The sequence below is a fragment of the Cricetulus griseus genome, assembly GCF_003668045.3.
Source record: "Cricetulus griseus strain 17A/GY chromosome 1 unlocalized genomic scaffold, alternate assembly CriGri-PICRH-1.0 chr1_0, whole genome shotgun sequence".
NCBI lineage: Eukaryota > Metazoa > Chordata > Mammalia > Rodentia > Cricetidae > Cricetulus > Cricetulus griseus.
Window position 1 is genome coordinate 192862799 of NW_023276806.1, and position 20533 is coordinate 192883331.

Sequence of the window (20533 nt, forward strand, 5' to 3'; positions counted from 1 at the left end):
ATCTAGAGTGTTTGTGTTAATATAGAATGTTCAAATTCTTTGAATTTTGTAACACGATAAATAAAAGATCCAGAGACTGATATTGAAGTTCAGGCTTCAAGTTGAAGATCAGAAAAGCAAAGCATCCAGGCACTAGCTCTTACCTCTACCTCAGCTCAGACGTAATACGTCACCACAAATTTCCTTTGCTGTAACAGCCTTTCATGTGATACTGAGAGGCCTACCAATGTCATTGATGTACACATTCAAATTTTTGTTTTCCTTTTGAGAAAGTCTGTTGCCCTAAACTCCTGAACTTACTGTGTTATGAGTTATCATACCTAGATTTTTATGTAATTCTTTTCACTTAATGCTAACACAATTCATTTTTTTTCATTTAAGACCTCATTCTGCAATCTGATTTCTTTGTCTGGAAGGTTAGAGTTCAGTGATGAGAAGTGTGATTAGGACAAGTTGAGTGGCACTTCATTATGAAAGGCTTGTCAACAATGCTGAGGAATTTGCATTTTATCCTAGAGGCAGTAGAAAGCTGTTGAATGTTCTCAAGAGTAGAATAACATGCTGGATCTGTGCTCTGGAAATAACATTCCAGCTATCATATGGGCATGTCAATGTAATTCACCAGAGATTGTTTCCATTAAACAGTGCCTTTAGTTCTTCAACTCCAAAAATGCTTCATTGCTGCCTCCTTTTAGAAAAGCTCATATTATATAACATACCTTCCTTTTTTGTTTTGTTTGTTAGATCACATTCATTTGCATTTTACTATGCATTCTTGTGTGGTATACAGTACTTGATCAGAATATTTTGGGGAAAGACCTGTGTGGATAACTTGCCAAAGTCCCAAATTACCTCCTGTGTACAACCAGAATCTAGAACCACAGCTTTTTAATGAAATATTACCCCCTTTTCTCTTTCTCTCTCTTTCTTTCCCTTCTTCCTTCCTTCTTTTTTGCGGGGGCGGTTGAGACAGGTTTTCTCTGTGTACCCCTGGCTGTTCTGTAACTGGCTTTGTAGACCAGCTAGCCTCAAACTCAGAAATCTGCCTGTCTTTGCCTCCTAAGTGCTAAGGTGTGTGCCACCACCACCTAGCTACCGATCATTTTCTTAATGACTTAATTTCACTGGACCAGTTAACAGCATTTGATGCAGGCACTACTTTCTAAATAATGGTCCCCTGAATTTGCCCTTGCCTTAACTCCTATAAGCTTGTACTCTACCCTATAGCCAAACAGATTGTATCCTTCATTTTCTTACAGTAGTCCTCCACGTTTCCTAATCAGAGTAAAACTCAAATTCCTTTTGAGGGCCCGAACACTACATGACCTATGGCAAACTTCCTTTCTGGCCACATATGCCACTGTTTTTCTGTCTTAATGAAAATGACCCAGGTTTCCTTGGGCTAGTCTAAATTTCTGTTCTCCCCTGTGCCCTAAATATTCTTGTACCAGGTGGGACACCTTTATTCCAGTTTCCAGTAGACAACATATGTTTCCCGGAAGAGAAAAATAAAACATCCATAGCCTATAACACTTTTGTTTATTTATTTTGTTTTTGTTTTTTCATGACAAGGCTTTTCCTGTGTAGCCCTAGTTGACCTGGAACTTACTCTGTAGACCAGCCTAGTCGTGAACTCAGAGATCTATCTGCCTCTGCCTCCTAAGTGTTGGCAGTACCACACCTATCGTGTATAGCACCCTCAAAAGACAAGGATGGAGAAATCCTTGAGATAAGTCAAGTATAGATATGTATAGGACACTTAGATACTAAAAGTATGACCAAAATCCCCAAAAGACATTCCACTTTCCTTAAAGTCTTATGTTTTAAATAATCACTATTGCAATTAAAAGTGAATTCTTAATGGTATAATCTCTCCTTATATATTTCAGACACACACACACACACACACACACACACACACACACACACACACACACACCCACCCACCCACCCACCCCTCCCTGCGCGTGTATGGAAAATAATGATGAAAGGACCTTTTCTGCATGTAAGTGCTTGAGCACAGCTACTCTAGAACCTACCCACCTGTGATCTGTGGCTTTTTAAGCCAGAAGCATTATTACTACTTTGGAATTTACTACGTCAATTCTTTGGTCTGCCTTAGCCCTATTGGATAGGAATTTCTTTTTTAACTTGCCTCTCAATGATTTGCATTAATATTCTATTTCTTGGAGTGTTTTTACACCACAAAATAACCTTTCATCTAATTTGCAGAATCACTAAATGTAGCAGTTAAAGAATTTATCTGTAAATTCAATTTATGTCAAAACTGAGAACATACTTTGTTCTGTGTTTATGTATAATACAGAGTTTCTGATTTCCCTTAACTCTAAGTAGGCCTCATAGCTACACACATGTCTGTAGGACATTCAGAATATATAGAGAACCATTGTTGGGCAGGGCTAGTTTGAGCCATGGAAGAATCCCTGGCTTCCATGCTCTGAATGCTAGGAATGTTTCCCTCTTACTTTAGTCAACCCCCAGTTAAAACTTGCACTCATCTCTAAAGTGGCCCCTGCAATGCTTCCTTCACTGAGAGCTGCAGCTCTGCTATAAACTCACTTAGGATATGAGCTGCTGCTGGGGAACAACTGTGTGCTGCCAGCCTTGGGAAGCAGGCATTTAGCTGTGAACATGCTAGCTGAATTGGTATTCTTCCAGCTGGAATATTTATTGAATGCAGTTTCAAATTCTACTGACCAGAAAACCACTTTTAAACTATTTTCTTCTCAATCCTTTAACCCTGAAACAATCTGGGAATGAGGTTTTATTTAGTTAGCTACCATTATTATTCTATTAGACAATCGATCTGGATAGAGAGAAAAAAGTGGAAGTCACTGTAGTCACCTTTTAATCCATTAAAACAGGCTGTGTATAATCTTATAAATACCTAAAATATAGTGAGGTTAGTATGTATTAAGTTGAAATCTGTTAAGAATTAATGGCACAATATAGACTGCTCTCTGAGAAATAGTTGTTGTCTGTAAAGTTTCAGGAAATGAACAAAATTTAATGTTGAGGTAGTTCCAAGTCATGGGAGAGGTTTTGTATCATACAATACTATGATCAGATTAGTCAAGGTTATGGATCTAAGAAGATCCATAACCTGTAAGAAGATCTAAAAGAACACTAGTAATCACAGAGTAACAGAGGTGAGAGAGATTTGAGGACAGGAAAACACCAAGAAGTGACTAGAGGAAGAATGTAAGTTGGTTTTCCAGATGTAATTTAGCAGCAAAGATTGTGAGGAGGGAATAACCACGAGACAGATACAACATAATGAGTTAGTTCACTGGCATGGGAAATTAAACACATGGTGATAAGGCACAGAAGGCTGGGGTGCTGTCAGTGTATTTGGAATTTATAAACAGTGACTTAGTGTAACATATATTTATTTATGAGACATGAATGTCATTGCTTATGTCTGTTCTTATATATAGTTTTGATCGTTACTGCCTTATAAAAAGCATTTATTAGTGACAATACAGTTGAATTCTGTGAAGGTAAGATCCCATAGAATATTGATGCAACTATTAGAACATAATAATGTTAAAGATCTTAAGGCTCAGTTCCTATTTAGTGTTTCAAAAGAAGAAGAAGAATAGCTCTTAGACTCCTAAAATATCCTGTGAGTTAGCTACATAAATATACTAGGAGGTAGTTACATTAATTAGAAACTTAAACAATTACTGGTGTGCTTTTCACTTACAAGGGATGATGAATGTCCCCATTATCAGGATAAAGATGATTAAAGCGGGGACAGTTTATGCCTTATTTCTTCTTCTTTTATAGGTTTTAAAACGACCAGAGTATTTTGGGAAGTTTGGTAAAATACATAAAGTTGTCATCAATAATAGCACATCATATGCAGGCTCACAGGTAACTCATCATAGGGATTTTTGCCTTTCCTCCCTATGGTCTGGGCTTGACCTGGGCTGTCAGAAGGAAAATTTTCTTTCTGCAATCAGAAAGCTTGAGGGTCAAAGGAGTTATAGTGTAGTGACCTCTGTTGGTGGGATGGGGGAGTTTTTAATGTTCATTTGATCCCTCAGGTCTTAGAGCGAATGGCTTGATGGAGTAAGAGGGAAATAGAAAAACAGAAGTTTATGGGGGTAAGGGGTGGGGGTGGTTACCAGGTAACCTGATAATTAGGTATTGATTTATAATCATATTAATTTTAGATATTAAAAAAATAGACAGCTCTGTCAAACTGCCATTACTTAACAACTTGTGTTTATTTTTGAGAGTATTTGTTTTGATACAATGTCTTTAAGTGTGATCTTTTAAAATTTCACTTTTAAACTATTTTGTAACTTTGATGAGCCTGTCAAGTTACTTTTGAAAAATAAGCAATGGGGGAGGAAAGATATTATTTACCTATGTTATAATCCACTTATAGCTAGGTAAAGGTCAAGTATGATGCTTTTAAATGAGCTAGTCAAAAGAACATTATATCAAAAACTACTACTTCTAATTATTGCTATTATTATTAACAATGTCAGTAGTGAAATAAAAACCTTTAGAATTCTTAGGCAGGTTGCAAAAGAATTTTATTTTGCAGTATTAATTTGAAACTAATAACAACGGGATGGAATGTGCTTCGCTTTAGGGTCCGAGTGCCAGTGCTTATGTAACCTATATCCGGTCAGAAGATGCTCTCAGAGCAATACAGTGTGTCAACAATGTGGTGGTAGATGGCAGGACACTTAAGGTAATATGTTTCTCTTGATTATTTTCTGTCTTTTAAGAGGAAGGGGTAAGGTTAAAACGTAGAGTAGTACCTGGCATTTAAACGGTAACTTTGAAGGCATTTAATTTAATTTAAAGGTTGTCTTTTTTGGTTTCCATACCAACCTGTTATGTGCAAATTATTTAGTAATAAGTAGGACTCTATTTACTGGGTAGGAATACACATTATTTAGGAAATAGTACTTTAACATTTTGGTTCATGTTTTTCTTGTGAAAATGGAACTGTTCTCATCACAAACAGGTAATAGTTGTGATTTGTTGTTACTAAATACCTGACCTTTGGTTTACGTTTGGGCAAATAGTCCCAACCAGTGTAAATGAAAAAAGGATGGCATCATTTAAAAGAGGAATTTCCTTTCTTCTGAATTGAATTACTTATAAACACGTAACAGGCTTTTTTGTGCCCCTGGTGCCTAGAGAAGAAGATTCAAATTTGCAAATTTTGGAAACCATTCACTTAGATGTTTTCTCTAGCTCTCCCAAGTGAATGTCTGCAATAAGTCCACCAGTAATCAGCGCCCTAGTATTCTCAGTCACATTGTGTTCTGTGCTCATTTTAGGTGAAGTCATAACAATAATAATGGAAATTGACATCATGGTATCAATTCATATTTTGAGTATTCTTTCCCCTGCTCCCCTCTTCCTCCTCCAGGCGTCTTTAGGTACAACAAAATACTGCAGTTACTTCTTAAAGAATATGCAATGCCCAAAGCCTGACTGCATGTATCTGCATGAATTGGGAGACGAGGCAGCCAGCTTCACAAAAGAGGAAATGCAGGTAGTAAACTCATGTGACTTACCAATTTAGTACAAAAGGAATTACTTTTAAAGTTATAATTGTGAAGGCAAGAAGGAAGAGTTGTTACTGTTGTTGATTTTTTGTATTACTTTAAAGTAACATTTCCAAAGCATATCTTAAAATGTCTCTTCTAAGGACACGGTTACAATAAAAATGAGTCTGTGGTCAGCTGAATCAGAAAACTACATTAGTGAATCAGCAGATTGATCTGTTGCAAAATGTTGCAGAGGTTTTAATGTGCCAGCATATATTCAAAAGGGAGCCTGGCTGACCGCAGGGAACACTTTGGGGAGTCCACTTTAAGGAGAATGTCAGCAGGAAGAAAGCCAAGGAGTTACAGTAATTATTAGTTGGGGTTTTTTGTTGTTGCTTTCTTTGTTTTGGTTCAACATCTACTCTTTATAGAATGTTCTAGAAAATAATGTGTCCAATGATGGTGATAATCATTTTTAAGCAGTGACTCTACTTTGAAAGTGTCCACAGAGTAGTCATTGTCCTATAAAAGGTAACTTGAAGGCTTAATATCCTGTCTTCTTTTTTTACGTTTCCTCTTCTCCTGTCTCCTTTCAATTTGTAGTATAAACATGCTTTTACAAGTAAAAATGTTGACCATACGGCATATTAAAATGAGGATTATACCAAAGCACAATGCTGCAGTTCCCTTTTGTAGATGAGGACTTCAGATTGTTGCTGTGGACTTTTGCAGGAATACTTCTCATTTAGAAGGTGGGGGGCATTCATTGCTACTTTTTATTCCAGGTCAAACTAGAAAATATATGAGCTCCTTTAAAGGCAGATTGTAAACAGCATGAAGTTTTGTCTCTTTTGACTTGGAGTTAATGCAGGTTAAGTCCCATTATTTAAACATCTTGGTGATTTTGACACTACTGTCTTTGAAAATAAGAAAGTGTTTAAAATTATGATATTCAGTGGGGCACACAATACAATTTTTTTTCATTTAGTACTTTAAAAATTTTGTTTCTGAATGCTTTTTCTTTACATAGAATTTTGTTTTTTTGCGTGTGTGTGCATGTATGTGTGGCATATATGGATTTGTGCGGAGCCCTCACCTGTCCACGCACCTGTGGAAGCCAGAGGTGCACATGGAGTCGACACCTTTACTTTTGAAACTGGCTGCCTAAAGAGTACCTAGTATCTTACTGTATTCTGCACACACACACACACACACACACACACACACACACACACACACACACACACACACACACACACACACACACACACACACGTTTGTACTGCACCACTTTGCCCACTGAGTCATCTCCCTAGCTCCTGGGTTAACCTTCTTAGATGAAATCTAGATAGATAACATTTCAAACTCTATTTTAAGTAGCGCCCATATATTTGCTGTTACAGTGGAAATTTGTCTAAGGATTTCAAAGTCCAAGTAAATCTCATGTAAATAAAACTGTTGTTCAACAATAGGAGAAAAATGCACATGGTGAGATTTTTAACTGCTTGAATGAACTCCATAATCACTTATATATCGGGCTGAGCCATAATAGCTCCAAAAATATTGCTTACAAAAGTAATTTTTTAGGTGGTTCATGTTTTAAAGATATAAAATCCACATCTAAATATATTTTTCACCTTAAAACTTATTCATAATATGTTCTTTTTACCCGAGTTTAAAATTATTCTGATAGTTTCTTTGGTAAAATATTTCTCAGTTTGGAAAGAAAATTTGAGTAAGTTGTATCACAGCAAAAACCAAACACCATGTTATTATGTAACTCAGAATTGAGTAACCAGCTTGTGTGTCAGAGTAGGGAGCAGTGCTGGATGAGATGCAGTTTTTTTGTGCTAAGTTAGATGATACCACTTTTGCTTCATATTTATTTTATTTTTTTCTGCTATATTTTCATTTTGCCACAATATATACTTAAGTCACAGCTTTAAAATAGTTGATATTCCCATCAGTAAGTGAAATGTCCTTTTAGTTAAGACATACATTGCCATTTATTTGTGTTTACAGTTTGCTTGTGCAGTGATCCTTGCCTGATTTCTCCTGTACCCTTTGTGACATTGCCTTCTGATATAAAGCTACCCCAACTACAGTAAAGCAGTGTTTTCAGGTATATACAGTGGATGCCAGCAAGGCTTTCTGTAAAGGCTCGCCTAGTGAAGTATTTTAGGATTTCTAGACTATGGAACATCTTGTCTGTCACTGTGCTCCACTATCCCTATTGTAACACTTCACTCTGACTCTGTAGCAAGGAAGCATGCACACAGTGTATAAATGAGTAGCCTAACTGTGCCCCAGTGAAGCATTGGGACAACAGGAGAGACTGACTGTAAACTGCTTATTCCTGGTTTAGAGTTTAAGACATTAATTTTTATTTTGTTATCAGTAGGGAGAAAGTAGAGAATAAAAACAAATCAATGACACTTTTACCTGGTGTCAAGAAAAAGAAAAATGCAAGAAAACTGTGGATTCCTTATGCCGTTATCTTTAAATAAACGCAGAAATTGTTTCATCATCAGATGTTCTGGGTTTCCTTCCAGCTGTTGTGACAAACAGCATGACCAAAAGCAGTTTATGGGAGAAAACGGGTTTATTTTAGCTCATAGGTTGTGGTTCATCTTTGAGGGAAGTCTAGGCAAGAGCTCATGGAGGAATGCTGCTTGCTTTCCTGCTGATCTGCTCGTACAAAGCTAGTTTTCTTTTATAGCCCAGGAATTGTGGCCTCGGCTAGACCCTCTTAACCGATAGAGTTAACCCTCTCTCAATTAACCCTCAAGATAATTCCCCACAGACATGCCCACAGGTCACTGATTGGGCAGTCTTTTAATTGGCAGTCTCTTCTTAGGTGATTCTTGTCAACAAGTGCCTTTATCCACCGAGCTGTCTCAGTGGCCTCCTCCTGGTGCCTTGGTTCTGATGGAATGCTTTGGTCTGTGAAGTATCTATAGTGTAGCTTAGCTGGAATAACTTGTTAGTCTAAAAGTTTGATGGCATCATCCTCAGGTTTCTTTGACTCTGAGAAAACTCTAATATTCTCTTTAAATGGTACCTTTAATAGTTAAAAAAATAAAAGCATTTCATACCAGACTGTGTTTTTTGAATCCTACTGCAGTTTTAATTTCTTCTTTCATTAGGCGGGTAAACACCAAGAGTACGAACAGAAGCTACTCCAAGAATTGTATAAATTAAATCCCAATTTTCTTCAGCTATCTACGGGTTCAGTTGATAAGAATAAGAACAAAGTGACACCATTACAGAGGTATGATACGTAAGTACTGACTAAGCACTGGTACTACTCCAGTCTGATGTCTTTCCCTCCTCTTTGCCATTCTTTTCATTGTGTGTGCTTGTTAGACACAATTCCTAGTAAGATCTACCATGTATACATCATCTTCAGCTATGTAGAAACGTTAGGTCATTGCTTCTGAATATGATTTTTATTTTATTTTGAAACAGGGTTTTCCAAAGTAGCCTTCACTGGCCTGGGACATGCTCTGTAGGCTAGGCTGTCATTGAATTTACAGAAATCCTTCTGCCTCTGCCTCCGAGTCTTGGGATTAAAGGTGCGTGCCACAGGCATGGCTAAATTTGAATTTCTGTTGCTCCCTACTCCCTGATAACACTTAGCTTCTTGATGCCTTCACTCTGGGCTCTTATTTAAAGATGGGGACAAGCTTTCATGTTGAAAGGAAATCACAGAGCTGGGTACAGTGCTCTCATCTCTAATCCTAGCACTTAAGAGGCTGAGGCAGGAGGGTCATAAGTTTGAGGTCACAGTGTGGGCTAAAGAGCAAGTTCTTAGCCTTCTTAGGCTTTCACAAAATAAGAGCCCTGTGTTGGGTAGGGAAAAAGGAAATCAAGTAGTGTTAGATATTGAAAAGCTCTTGCCACCCAATTTAAGATTTCTCCCTAACATAAAGGAGAAATCATATTATAGAAGAGAAGAAGATAGTCATCTGAAATGTGTGTTCCGGTTACAGGTGTGCACGGCTGTTTAGTCTAGTGACCACTGATATTACGTCCTGTGAGGAGAGAGTGTCTTACCTTTGGGTACAAGCAGTCTTCCTGTCTTCAGCCTCTTACATGGTTTGGGTGGTAGATATTAACTTGAGTGTTTAAACAGATTTATAATTTTAAGTACAAAGTCTCATGATTTGGTGATCTTCATGTCTTAAACTGTACTTTGCTATAAGTTGTCAGATATTGTACAGTTAAATAGTAACTTTGAGGGTTTTACCCTAGCCTATCTAAATGTTCTGTAAGTGATGTTTAATATACAGCTTTAAATAGTAGAATCCTGTGTCTAGTGAAATAACTATTTTTATTGTCAATCTTCAAACATTCTTTTCGTTTAAAATTTTAAAGCAACTGTCTTCCCTTTGCTGAAGATTATTTAAATAGTAAAGACCTTTTAAATATGAGTATTTATTTCTTACACATGATGGGTATGTGTATGTATATAGATATATAAGTAGACTTCAGCATAATACATAAAATCACTGTATATTAAATAATGCGAGGTTTCCTTATGTTGAAGTTAGGAATAAAAGCTAAATCCAGCCATATCTTTTGAGTTGAACAAACTGACCCTTTACTTCCATAATTTGTACTACTCTTTCTAGATGATTAGCCATGTGCTATTGCTCATTACCTACCACTTCTATGGTAATTAAAAGAATAAGATTATTGTAGTAAACATTTGTGATACATTCAGCACTTATATGCATCATTGATCTTATTAAAAATAGTTTTTCTGCATGATTAAGTTACTTTGAAATGATGGAATTCAAGTGCTGAGAGCAGGAAGTGAGGAAGCCATCAATTGTAATGCGTAAGGGTGTATAGCTTCAAGCTATAAAATGTATATTGAGACATTATTTGTGAAACAACTGAAGATTCTAAAAGGAATAGTACCTTGTTGGGCTATTGTGCTGTGGACACTGAGCAGACCTAGTGGTAAGAATCACAGAGTACACATCGGGTGCCCTGTAAGTCGTCATGGCTTGATGTGGCTCCTGTAGCCTATGTGGAAAAATGTTGAGTTCAGACAGAAATGAAAGGAAGATGTAGATGTAAGTAAAAATTTGATATGCTTATTTAATTTTAATAGTCCTGTGTGGCAGATGTTGTCATTATTATTTCAGATAAGAAAACTAAAACGGAGCTAAGTGTTTAATAAGTATTCCACATTCTGACCAAAATCCCTGTCACTTTAAAGACTAGACACATCTCACTTTGCAATCATTGAAAACATTTAAACTATGCCACAATTTTAAAGGAGAAATTGGTAGAAAATAATTTAATGCGTTACATTAGTTTTATTAAGTGAAACCATTTTGACTGAAAATAATGTGGTACTTCAGAGTTATAACTTTCAGAGAATTGATAGTGTTTTAAGCTTTCTTCAGCCACAGATAGAGGGCACTAGTATACTGTCTATCTAGTAAAGGTATTAAAAGAAAAACTTCTGTAGGAATTTATCAGTTTTTATTCCATGGAAAGGAAGTTTATGTTGTTGTCACCACCACCGTCATTGTTGTTATTGTCATTTTTTTGTGGTATTATAGATCAAATCCAGGACCTTGTGTGTGCTAGGCAAACAGTTCACCACTGATCATAATCTCTAACTCCCTTTTAAAAGAGCATGGCTGTATTCTTACTGAAAATGAAGTGTGCTCTTATGGACAGGTGCTGTCTGAATGCCATGCCTTACTAATTGAGGAGATTAGGAGGAATTAGTGCATTAATCCTCTTCTGGATTCCTTGGCATTACTTGGTACTTGGTACTGCTAAGAATCAAAAAAGGTACCAGGTGATAGTGATGCACGCCTTTAATCCCAGCACTCAGGAGGCAGAGGCAGGCAGCCTGGTCTGTAGAGAGTTCTAGGAGAGCCAGGGCTACTCAGAGAATCCCAGTCTCAAAAAAAGTGTAGTGTAGTTTACCAAATATGTACAAGATTCTCTCAAGCAGAACTTGTTAAATCATTAACCAGTATTAAGATATCTGTGAACTCTGAAATTTCATGCAAAATTTTACATATCAATTGGTTTTCTATGGAGATGTTGCTATGCTGCTAGCTAGAGGGCTAGAAATGAATCTTTGAGTGGTAGAAAACAGGGTTTCTCAAAGTATGGACAGGAACCACAAAAGTGGTCTGCATTTTATGAATCTCCAGAAAGACTTCTCTTTATTGTAGAAAAAAGATTTATAATTTCCCATTTTTATTTTTGCAAAAAGCCCAGAGCTGTTTATTAGTAATTAAATGGGTAAAAGTCTACTAAACTAGGATAATTACATTAAAATTGGCTAATTGCTAGGGATTTGGTTTTTTGTTTTGAATTCTGTCTTTATTTCCTCTCAGTTTCTGTCCAGTTCTCATTTATATGTAGTTACTACTACACACGTGCATACATAGTGGGAAGCTATTACGTCATCTGGGGGACTCTTACGCCACTTAAGTTGACTATAGCTTTAAAAAAGTTATTAGAGCCACTGATGTTGTAACGGATTTGTTTAGAAAGCTAGATGGGGTAATGACCCCCACTTCATAGTAACTAGTACCCGAGACTCTGACAAAAGTGAGGCAGTTTATGACTTTGGTGGGGCAGGGACGAAGACCGAGTGACAGGCAAGCTGATTAAGTACTCCCGTTATGTGCAAATCATTCTTCTATCCCTTTCCCTCTCTTCACCATTTGCTGCATACTCTGAGGTACACTCTTCATGTTGCCTAATTTTTATTACCCACTGCCTTCAATGCATATATTTAATCATGTAGCATACCATGGCCTGTATTTTTCCATCCTGAGATTAAACTTTTTTATTGTGGTCTTGGAGCAATTAATAAACAGAATCTACTCCAACAAAACTTTAGGTTTGAATGAAAGGTAGCTAAAAGGCACTAGCTATTTGAACAGGGGACCTGTTTGAACAGTGCCATCTGCTTATCTAAACCCTAAGCTCACTTAGGGTACTTTTTTTTTTTTTTAATTAAAAATGGAACATTGTATTTTGTTTCTCACTGAATCAGTCAGGAGAGGGATGGTTGAAGATAAGATTTGAGGGTCTGGAAAAATGGCTCAGCAATTAAGAGTACTTGTTACAAAAGCATGAGAACCAGAGTTGAAATCTCAAGCACACCTGTAACCTTAGTGCTTCGAGTTGGGAAGGAGACACTAATTACTAGAAAACAGCTTGGAATTTATTCAAAAATGAAAATATGGAGATTGTAAGTGATTTGTCCACAATAGAAGAGGAATGTCTTTCTGGAGATCCATAAAATATTTCTCAACACCAGTCTAGCTTCAGATTCATTAACAGAAGCTCTGTTTTGACAGGCAGTGGTGGCACATGCCTGTAATCCCAGCACTCGGGAGCCAGAGGCAGGTAGATTTCTGAATTTGAGGCCAGCCTGGTCTACAGAGTGAGTTTCAGGACAGTTAGAGCTGTTGCACAAAGAAACCCTGTCTCAAAGGGGGTTGGAGGAGAGAGGCTCTGTCTCAAGGGAATATGGTGGAGTGTGATAAAGCAAGCTGTCCCAAGTTTCTCCTCTGGCCTCCATGTGTGCACATGGCACACAGGTACATACACCCCACCCACACAAGTAAATACATAAATAACATGTTTCTAAAAGAGAAGGTTCTTTGGGTTCTTATTTCCTAGAAGAGAAGTACAACAAAAAAGCAATAGGGTTTTTAAGTCAACTTAAATATATAATATCTATTTGAAAGTTAAACTTCATTACAGAGACAGAATAAATGAATGGAGGAAATGAATGGAGGCTTTACCTACTGTGTAGGAAGGCTTATCACATCTTCAGATGTCTTTCAACTTCATTATTAAGAGTAATTCTTAGCTAGGTATGGTGGTGCATGCCTTTAATTCCATCATTCAGAAGGGAGAGACAGGTGGGTTCTTGTGAATTCAAGACCACCCTGGTCTACATAGTGAGTTACAAAACACCAAGACTATGCAGAGATACCCTGTCTCAAAGGAAAAAAAAAAAATCTTTGCACAAACCTATGGGAATCAAGACATTTATTTTCGTTTATGATAAGTGGTTCTAGAGGTTATGAGAAAACCAATTAAAGCATTTGCCCAGTTACAAACACTTCAGGTTTGCTGAGGCGTTTGTTTTCCTGCCTATAAAGAGCTAATTGTGCTACTTAAAAGTTGGCCATATTTTAATTGCATAGTAGTAGTTTAAATATTGATGTGTATTTTTGAAGCCTATACAAAGTAAAATGTGTTCTGGGAGGACAAGTTTTGGATGTCAGTAATATAAGCCTATCGTTTGTGCTATCAAACATTTAAGTATCTCCCCAGATTTTTGATGCTTTGGTAAACACGAGAAATTAAAGTAAATTCATCTTAATAAACTTATCTAAATATAAGTAAATATGTTCATTTAGAAGTAGAGTATATATGCATTTGTGTATACAGCAATATGCCATTGAAAATTTGGAATTGTCGATTATATTGGCATCTTTATTTAAATTTACCTTATATTTAAAATGTAACTAAAATACACTGTTTTGAATGTGAAAAACGAGGGAATTAGATCCTCAACTTTTTTCTATCCCCCAAATGAATTTTTCTTTGGTCCTTCTATTGTATAATATTGTTTTATGTTCAAAAGATCTTTCTTATAAACCTTCATCAAGAAGCGGAAGCAGAGACCCACAGCCAAGCACTGCGCTGAACTCCTGGAATCCAGTTGTAGAGAGGGAGGAGTGATGAGCAAAGGGGTCAAGACCATGCTGAGAAAAAATCACAGAAACAGCTGACCTGAACAAGGGGGAGCTCATGGTCCCCAGACTGACAGTTGGGAAATCAGCAAAGGACCAAACCAGGCCCCCTGACCGTAGGTGTCAGTTAGTAGGCCAGGGCAGTCCATGGGGTCTCTGGTAGAAGAACAGTATTTATCCTTTGTGCACAAATGGACTTTGGGAGCCCACTCCAGATAGAGGGATACTCTCTCAGCCTAGACACACGAGGGAGGGCCTAGGCCCTGCCCCAAATGATGTGACAGACTTTGATGATCCCCCATGGAAGGCCTCACCCTCCCTGGGAAGCAGAAGGGGGATAGGATGGGGGGAGGGTTGGTAGAGGACAGGGGAGGATGGAAGGGAGGGGGAACTAGAATTGATATGTAAAGCAAGCTTATTTCCTATTTAAATTAAAAAGATACTAAAAGTGAAAACCTCCATCAAACTATTTTTTGGTTGGTTAACGTATACTGCTTGCTTACAGATAGTTTTGAATTTTGGTTTCTATCTATGTAAAATAAAATATCAAAATTTACCCTTGACTCCTTACAGTTGTAAAATCTAACATCCTGAGAGACTTAGGAGACTTGATCCCTTTTCACTGTGTCTCCTCCTTTGAGTCCCTTTGTTATTAGGTCATCAGTAACATGGTATCCCAGTTTGCTTTCTGCTGCTGAGATAAACACCATGAGCAGAATTTTGCAACTTGAGGAAAAGTTTATGGCTTACAGTCCATTGTGAAAGGAATCATGGTAGGAGCTGAGGCAGGAAGTAAAGCTCATGGAGGGATGCTGCTTACTGTCTTGCTGTCCATGACAACCCAAGACCAACTGGTACCCACCTACTGTAAATTGGACCCTCCCATATCAATCATTAGTCAAGGAAATGCTCCATCGACTTTCCTACAGGCTAATCTGATGGAGGCATTCTCTCACTTGAGATTCCCTCTTCCCAGATGACCCTAGCTTGTATCAAATTGACAGAAAACTGACTGGTGTTCCAGGTGTTTGAACATAGACTGACTTTATGCTTTATGTTGTCTATTTTATTTAAATAAAACACATGTGCTTCTACATTTAGCTTTTGAAGAGTTTCCCAGCTCTTGATTTCAACTGTTCAGGTTAATTACCAGTATTTATTCTTGGAATAGAACTTAAAAAATGTTAGCAAAACTTTTATGAAAATGTGTTTATAAATTTGATCTAGAGCTTATGCATATTTTTCTGGGTATGTTATGTATCTGTTTATGTGTTTATGCATGTGAGTCCTATGGTAGAAAGAGAGAACTGACTCTAGCAGCTTGTCCTTTGTCCTGCTTGTGCAGCTTGCACATGTATGCACACACACACACACACACACACACACACAAATGCAAGAAAGTTGTTCTACAGTCCACAACCCCAGAGAAGCTGGGAAACAAGGAGGACCCTAAGAGACATATATGGACCCCCTGAGAAGGGGAAAGGGATGAGATCTCCTGAGCAAATTGGGAGCTACCGGAGCAGGGGGTCGAGTTGGAAGAATAGAGGAGAGCAAGAAAAGAGATACCTTACTTGAGGGAGCCAGTGTAGGTTTAAAGACAAATCTGGCACTAGGGAAATGTCCAGGGATCCACAAGGATGACCCCCAACTAAGAGTCTAAGCAATAGTGGAGAGGCTACCTTAAATGCCCTTCCCCTATAATGAGATCAATGACTACCTTATATGCCATCCTAGAGCTTTAATCCAGTAGCTGATAGAAGCAGAAGCAGAGATTCACAGCCAAGCACTGAACTGAACTCTCGGAATCCAATTGTAGAGAGAGGGAGGAATGATGAGGAAAGGGACCATGCTTGGGAAACCACAGAAACAGCTGACCTGAGCAAGTAGAAGTTCATGGACTCTAGTCTGACACTTGGGGAACCAGCATAGGACCGAACCAGGCCCCCTGAACATGGGATGCCTTGGCAGTCTATGGGGCCTCTGGCAGTGGAATCATTATTTATCCCTAGTGCATGAATGGGCTTGGGAGCCCATTACCTATGGAGGGTTACTCTCTCAGCCAAGATAACGGGGGAGGACCTAGGTCCTGCCACAAATGATGTGTCAGACTTTGATGATCCCTCATAGGAGGCCTCACCCTCCCTGGAGAGTGGATGGGGGATGGAATGGGGGGCTCATTGGGGGACATGGGAGGATGGGGGGACAGGGAACTGGAATTGGTATATAAAATAAGATTGTTTTTAATTTAAATAAAAATTTATTTATAAAAAAGTTGCTGTTAAATATTGCTTATTTCCATTGGTCTCTTCTGGCCTCTGTCTTATTTTCTGTATTATCTTTGTTAATTCAGACCATCTTTTTGTTAGGAAAAATACCTTTATTAAAGTATATATCATTTATTTTTCTTGTATGTGTGAGATACACACTTGCCCTTTCTTCCTTGAGAACAGGATTAGTATTCGTAGAAATACTTTAAAAAAAGTGGACTCTTAAGAGCCTGTAGAGAGCATTTCCTCACTGTTTCTTTTTGTCATTTTCCCTCTCTGATAGCAGCTGTTTATCTCAGCCTTAAGTTCTGGGGGCTGCAGTTGGAGAGATGGCTTAGTGGTTAAACGCACTGACTGCGTTTCCAGAGGTCTTGAGTTCAATTCCCAGCAACCACATGGTATCTTACAACCATCCATAATGAGATGTAGTGCTCACTTCTGGCATGCAGGCATACATGTATACAGAATACTGTGTGTGTGTGTGTGTGTGTGTGTGTGTGTATGTATGTATGTATGTATGTATGTATGTATGGTTCCAGGGGAAGAGACCTTCCCTGTACATTTTGAACCCTTAATAATATCTTGCAGAAGGTCTTGTGTCATAGTGTCTCAAAAGCATTGTTTATTCTTCTTATTTTGGCAAGGTTTTTTTGTTTGTGTGTGTGTGACAATGATTTACTCTTCCTTTTACTCAGTTTGTTTTCTTTTACAGCCCCATTGACAAACCTTCAGATTCTCTCAGTATAGGGAATGGTGATAATTCCCAACAGGTAAGATATAGATAAAATATTTTCCATTTATTTGCTATAACTGAAAGCAAAGTGTCCTATGCAGGTAAATTTTTCAAATTGAAAAAATACTTTAAATACTGACACAATTAAAAAAATGCCTTGAGAGACTGCTTTGTTAGATATATAATAGTTAGCTTTTTTTTCTACATAGAATGTGTAGGGTATAAATTAGTCCCTTCTTTTTTTTTTTTTTTTTGCTCCATATCCTCTCCAGCATAAGGTGTCTGGTCACTTTTAGCCATTCTGACAAGTAGGTGTAAAATGGAATCTCGGTATCTTTGATTTGCATTTCCCTGTGAATATTTCTTTAAGTGTTTAATTTATTTATGTATTTTACATCCCAACGAGTTTCCCCTCCCGATTCTCTTCCCATTATCTCCCCTCATCCCTTACCCCCTACACCCCAGTCCACTCCTCTTGTTTCTGTTGAGAAAAGGGCAGGCCTCCCATGGGTATCAACAGAGCATGGCATATCAAATTGCAGTAAGACTAAGCACCTCCCCTTGTATTTAGGCTGGGCAAGGCAACCCAGTATGAGGAATAGGTTCCCAAGAGCCAGCCAAAGCATTAGGGACAGCCTCTGCGTGAACTGTTAGATTCTCACAAATAGACAAGCTGTACAACTGTCACATATATGCGGAGGGTCTAGGACAGTCCCTTGCAGGCCCCTGTTGGTCCATACTCTGTGAGTGCCCATGAGCCAAATTAGTCCTTTCTCTCTCGGTTCAGCAGGATTCCCAGAGCTTGGGCTAATGTTTTTCTGTGTGTTTCTGCATCTGTTTCCATCTGTTAATGGGTGAAGGCCCTCTGATGACAATTGGGGTAGTCATTCTGATCACAGGAGATGGCCAGTTCAAGCTGTGTATCCACTATTGCTGGGAGTCTTAGCTTGGATCATCCTTGTAGGTTTGTGGGAGTTTCCCTTGCATCAGGTTTCCACCTGATCCTAAAAAGCCCCCACCCCCTTTTTCAGTATTCTCTTCCCTCAACCTACCCCCAACCTGATCTCTCAAGTTTCGCGCATCCCCACCAGTTTCCAGTCTACCCAGATCTCTTCTATTTCCCCTTTCCAGGGAGATCTATGTATCTTCCTTTGGGTCCTCCTTGTTACCTAACCTCTCTGGGTCTGTGGATTGTAGCATGGGTAACTTTGACTTTACAGCCAATATCCACTTACGAGTGAGTACATACCCTGTTTGTCTTTCTGATTACCTCACTCATGATTATTTTTTTCTAGTTCCATCCATTTGTCTTCAAATTTCCTGATGGCGTTTTTAACAGCTGAGTAATAATGTTCCATTGTGTAAATATACCACATTTTCTTTATCCATTCTTCGGTTGAGGGGCATGTAAGTCTTCTCCAGGTTCTGGCTATTACAAATAAAGCTGCCATAAATAAATACAGTTGAGCATGTGTTCTTGTGGTATGGTTGAACATCCTTCTGAGAAACCTTCATACTGATTTCCAAAGGGGCTGTACAAATTTACACTTCCACCAGCAATGAAGTAGGGTTCCCCTTACTCCACATCCTCTCCAGCATAAACTGTCCTTTGGGGTTTTGATCCTAGCCATTCTGACAAGTATAAAGTAGAATCTCAAAGTCGTTTTGATTTGCATTTCCCTGGTGGCTAAGGATGATGAATATTTCTTTAAGTGTTTCTCTGCTATTTGAGAGTCTTTTGTTGATAATTCTCTGTTTAGATTTGTGCCCCATTTTTTAATTAGATTATTTGATAATCTTGTGGGGTTTTTTTGTATATTTTAGAGACCAACTCTCTGTTGGATGTTGGGTTGGTGAAGATCTTTTCCCATTCTGTAGGCTGGCATTTTGTCTTATTGACTGTGTTCTTTTCAGTTTCATGAGGTTCCATTTACTAATTGTCTATCTTAGAGTCTGTGCTACTGGTTTTATATACAGGAAGTTGTCTCCTGTGCTAGTGCATTCGAGGTTATTCCTCACTTTCTCTTCTATCAGGTTCAGTGTAACTGGTTTTATGTTCAAATCTTTGATCCACTTGGACTGGAGTTTTGTACAGGGTGATAAATAATGGATATATTTGCATTCTTCTACATCCAAACCTCCAGTTATGCCAGCACCATTTGTTGAAGGTGCTTTCTTTTTCTCATTGTATAATTTTGGCTTCTTTGTCAAGTTAGTCCCTTCTAAACAATCAAAATTACCTTGATAACCATATACTATTATACAATATCATATGCACCAGTATCCTTCAAGTCGACTACAGTTCTTGGTTGCTTTGATTCTGTACAAATGGTTTCAGCTAGCTTGCCTTTGAGTTCTTGCTTTTTAGTGTTCCTTTCCTCTTTGATGGCAAATATGGTTTTTGCTCACTGTACTTTGCCATAGCAAGACACACACACACAGACACACAGACACAGACACACACACACACACACACACACACACACATACACACACACACACACACAGACACACACACACATCATTGACATACAAAAACTTGAACAAAACATAAAGCTTTGCTGACCTTATTAATAAATATGATGACACAAAGTCTGCTGTGCCAGCTAGACTTTCACTTGTTTTCATAGACAATGTTGAACAGCTTATTGATTTTACATTTCAAAACATATTGTCATTTGGGAAAAATGGGAAGAAGTTTTTATGGGAGCACTTACTTATGTTGGCACATGTGAAGTCTAGAGGTTGACATGTCTTCTTCAATTGCTATACCATCTAATTTATATACATATATTTATTTTGCTGTGTGTGGGGGGTGACAACTTGTGGGAGTTAGGTCTCTCCTCTTACCACATCCATCTAACTTTTAGTCACAAATTCTATAAAATAGCTTAAATCTATTTATGCCTTTGTGTATTTTGAGTTGACACTATTATTATTATTTTTTAATGAGCTAATGGTACTTGGGGCTGGATGCTCTTGCAGAGGACCTAGGTTTAATTCCTAGTACCTATATGGTGGCTCACAGCCATCCTGCCAGGGGATTCAATACTCTCTTTTGACCTCTGTAGACGCCATGCATACATTTTGTGCATGTACATACACACAGGCAAAGCATCCACACCTTAAAAATTTTTACAAGATGTAATCTTTATCATATAATCAGCGTTGATGATTTTCTTTTTTATTTTGAGACAGGGTCTTATTTGTAAGCTTGTTTTGTATTTGCTA

At 38.0% G+C, this 20533-nt stretch overlaps 1 protein-coding gene across 8 annotated transcripts in view; it reads left to right on the forward strand.

Annotated features, from left to right (window-relative positions):
- The window catches only part of Cnot4 (CCR4-NOT transcription complex subunit 4), a 104241-nt gene that overhangs the window by 51536 nt on the left and 32172 nt on the right, over positions 1-20533 (forward strand). For 4 of the 8 annotated variants that reach the window (XM_027391447.2, XM_027391451.2, XM_027391453.2 and 1 more), the window contains exons 4-8: positions 3811-3897; positions 4628-4729; positions 5420-5545; positions 8687-8820; positions 17282-17339. In XM_027391447.2, the coding sequence (XP_027247248.1) occupies positions 3811-3897; positions 4628-4729; positions 5420-5545; positions 8687-8820; positions 17282-17339 (507 nt within the window). The remainder of the gene's footprint in view (positions 1-3810; positions 3898-4627; positions 4730-5419; positions 5546-8686; positions 8821-17281; positions 17340-20533) is intronic. The other 4 variants (XM_027391449.2, XM_027391452.2, XM_027391454.2 and 1 more) reach the window with 2 other exon arrangements.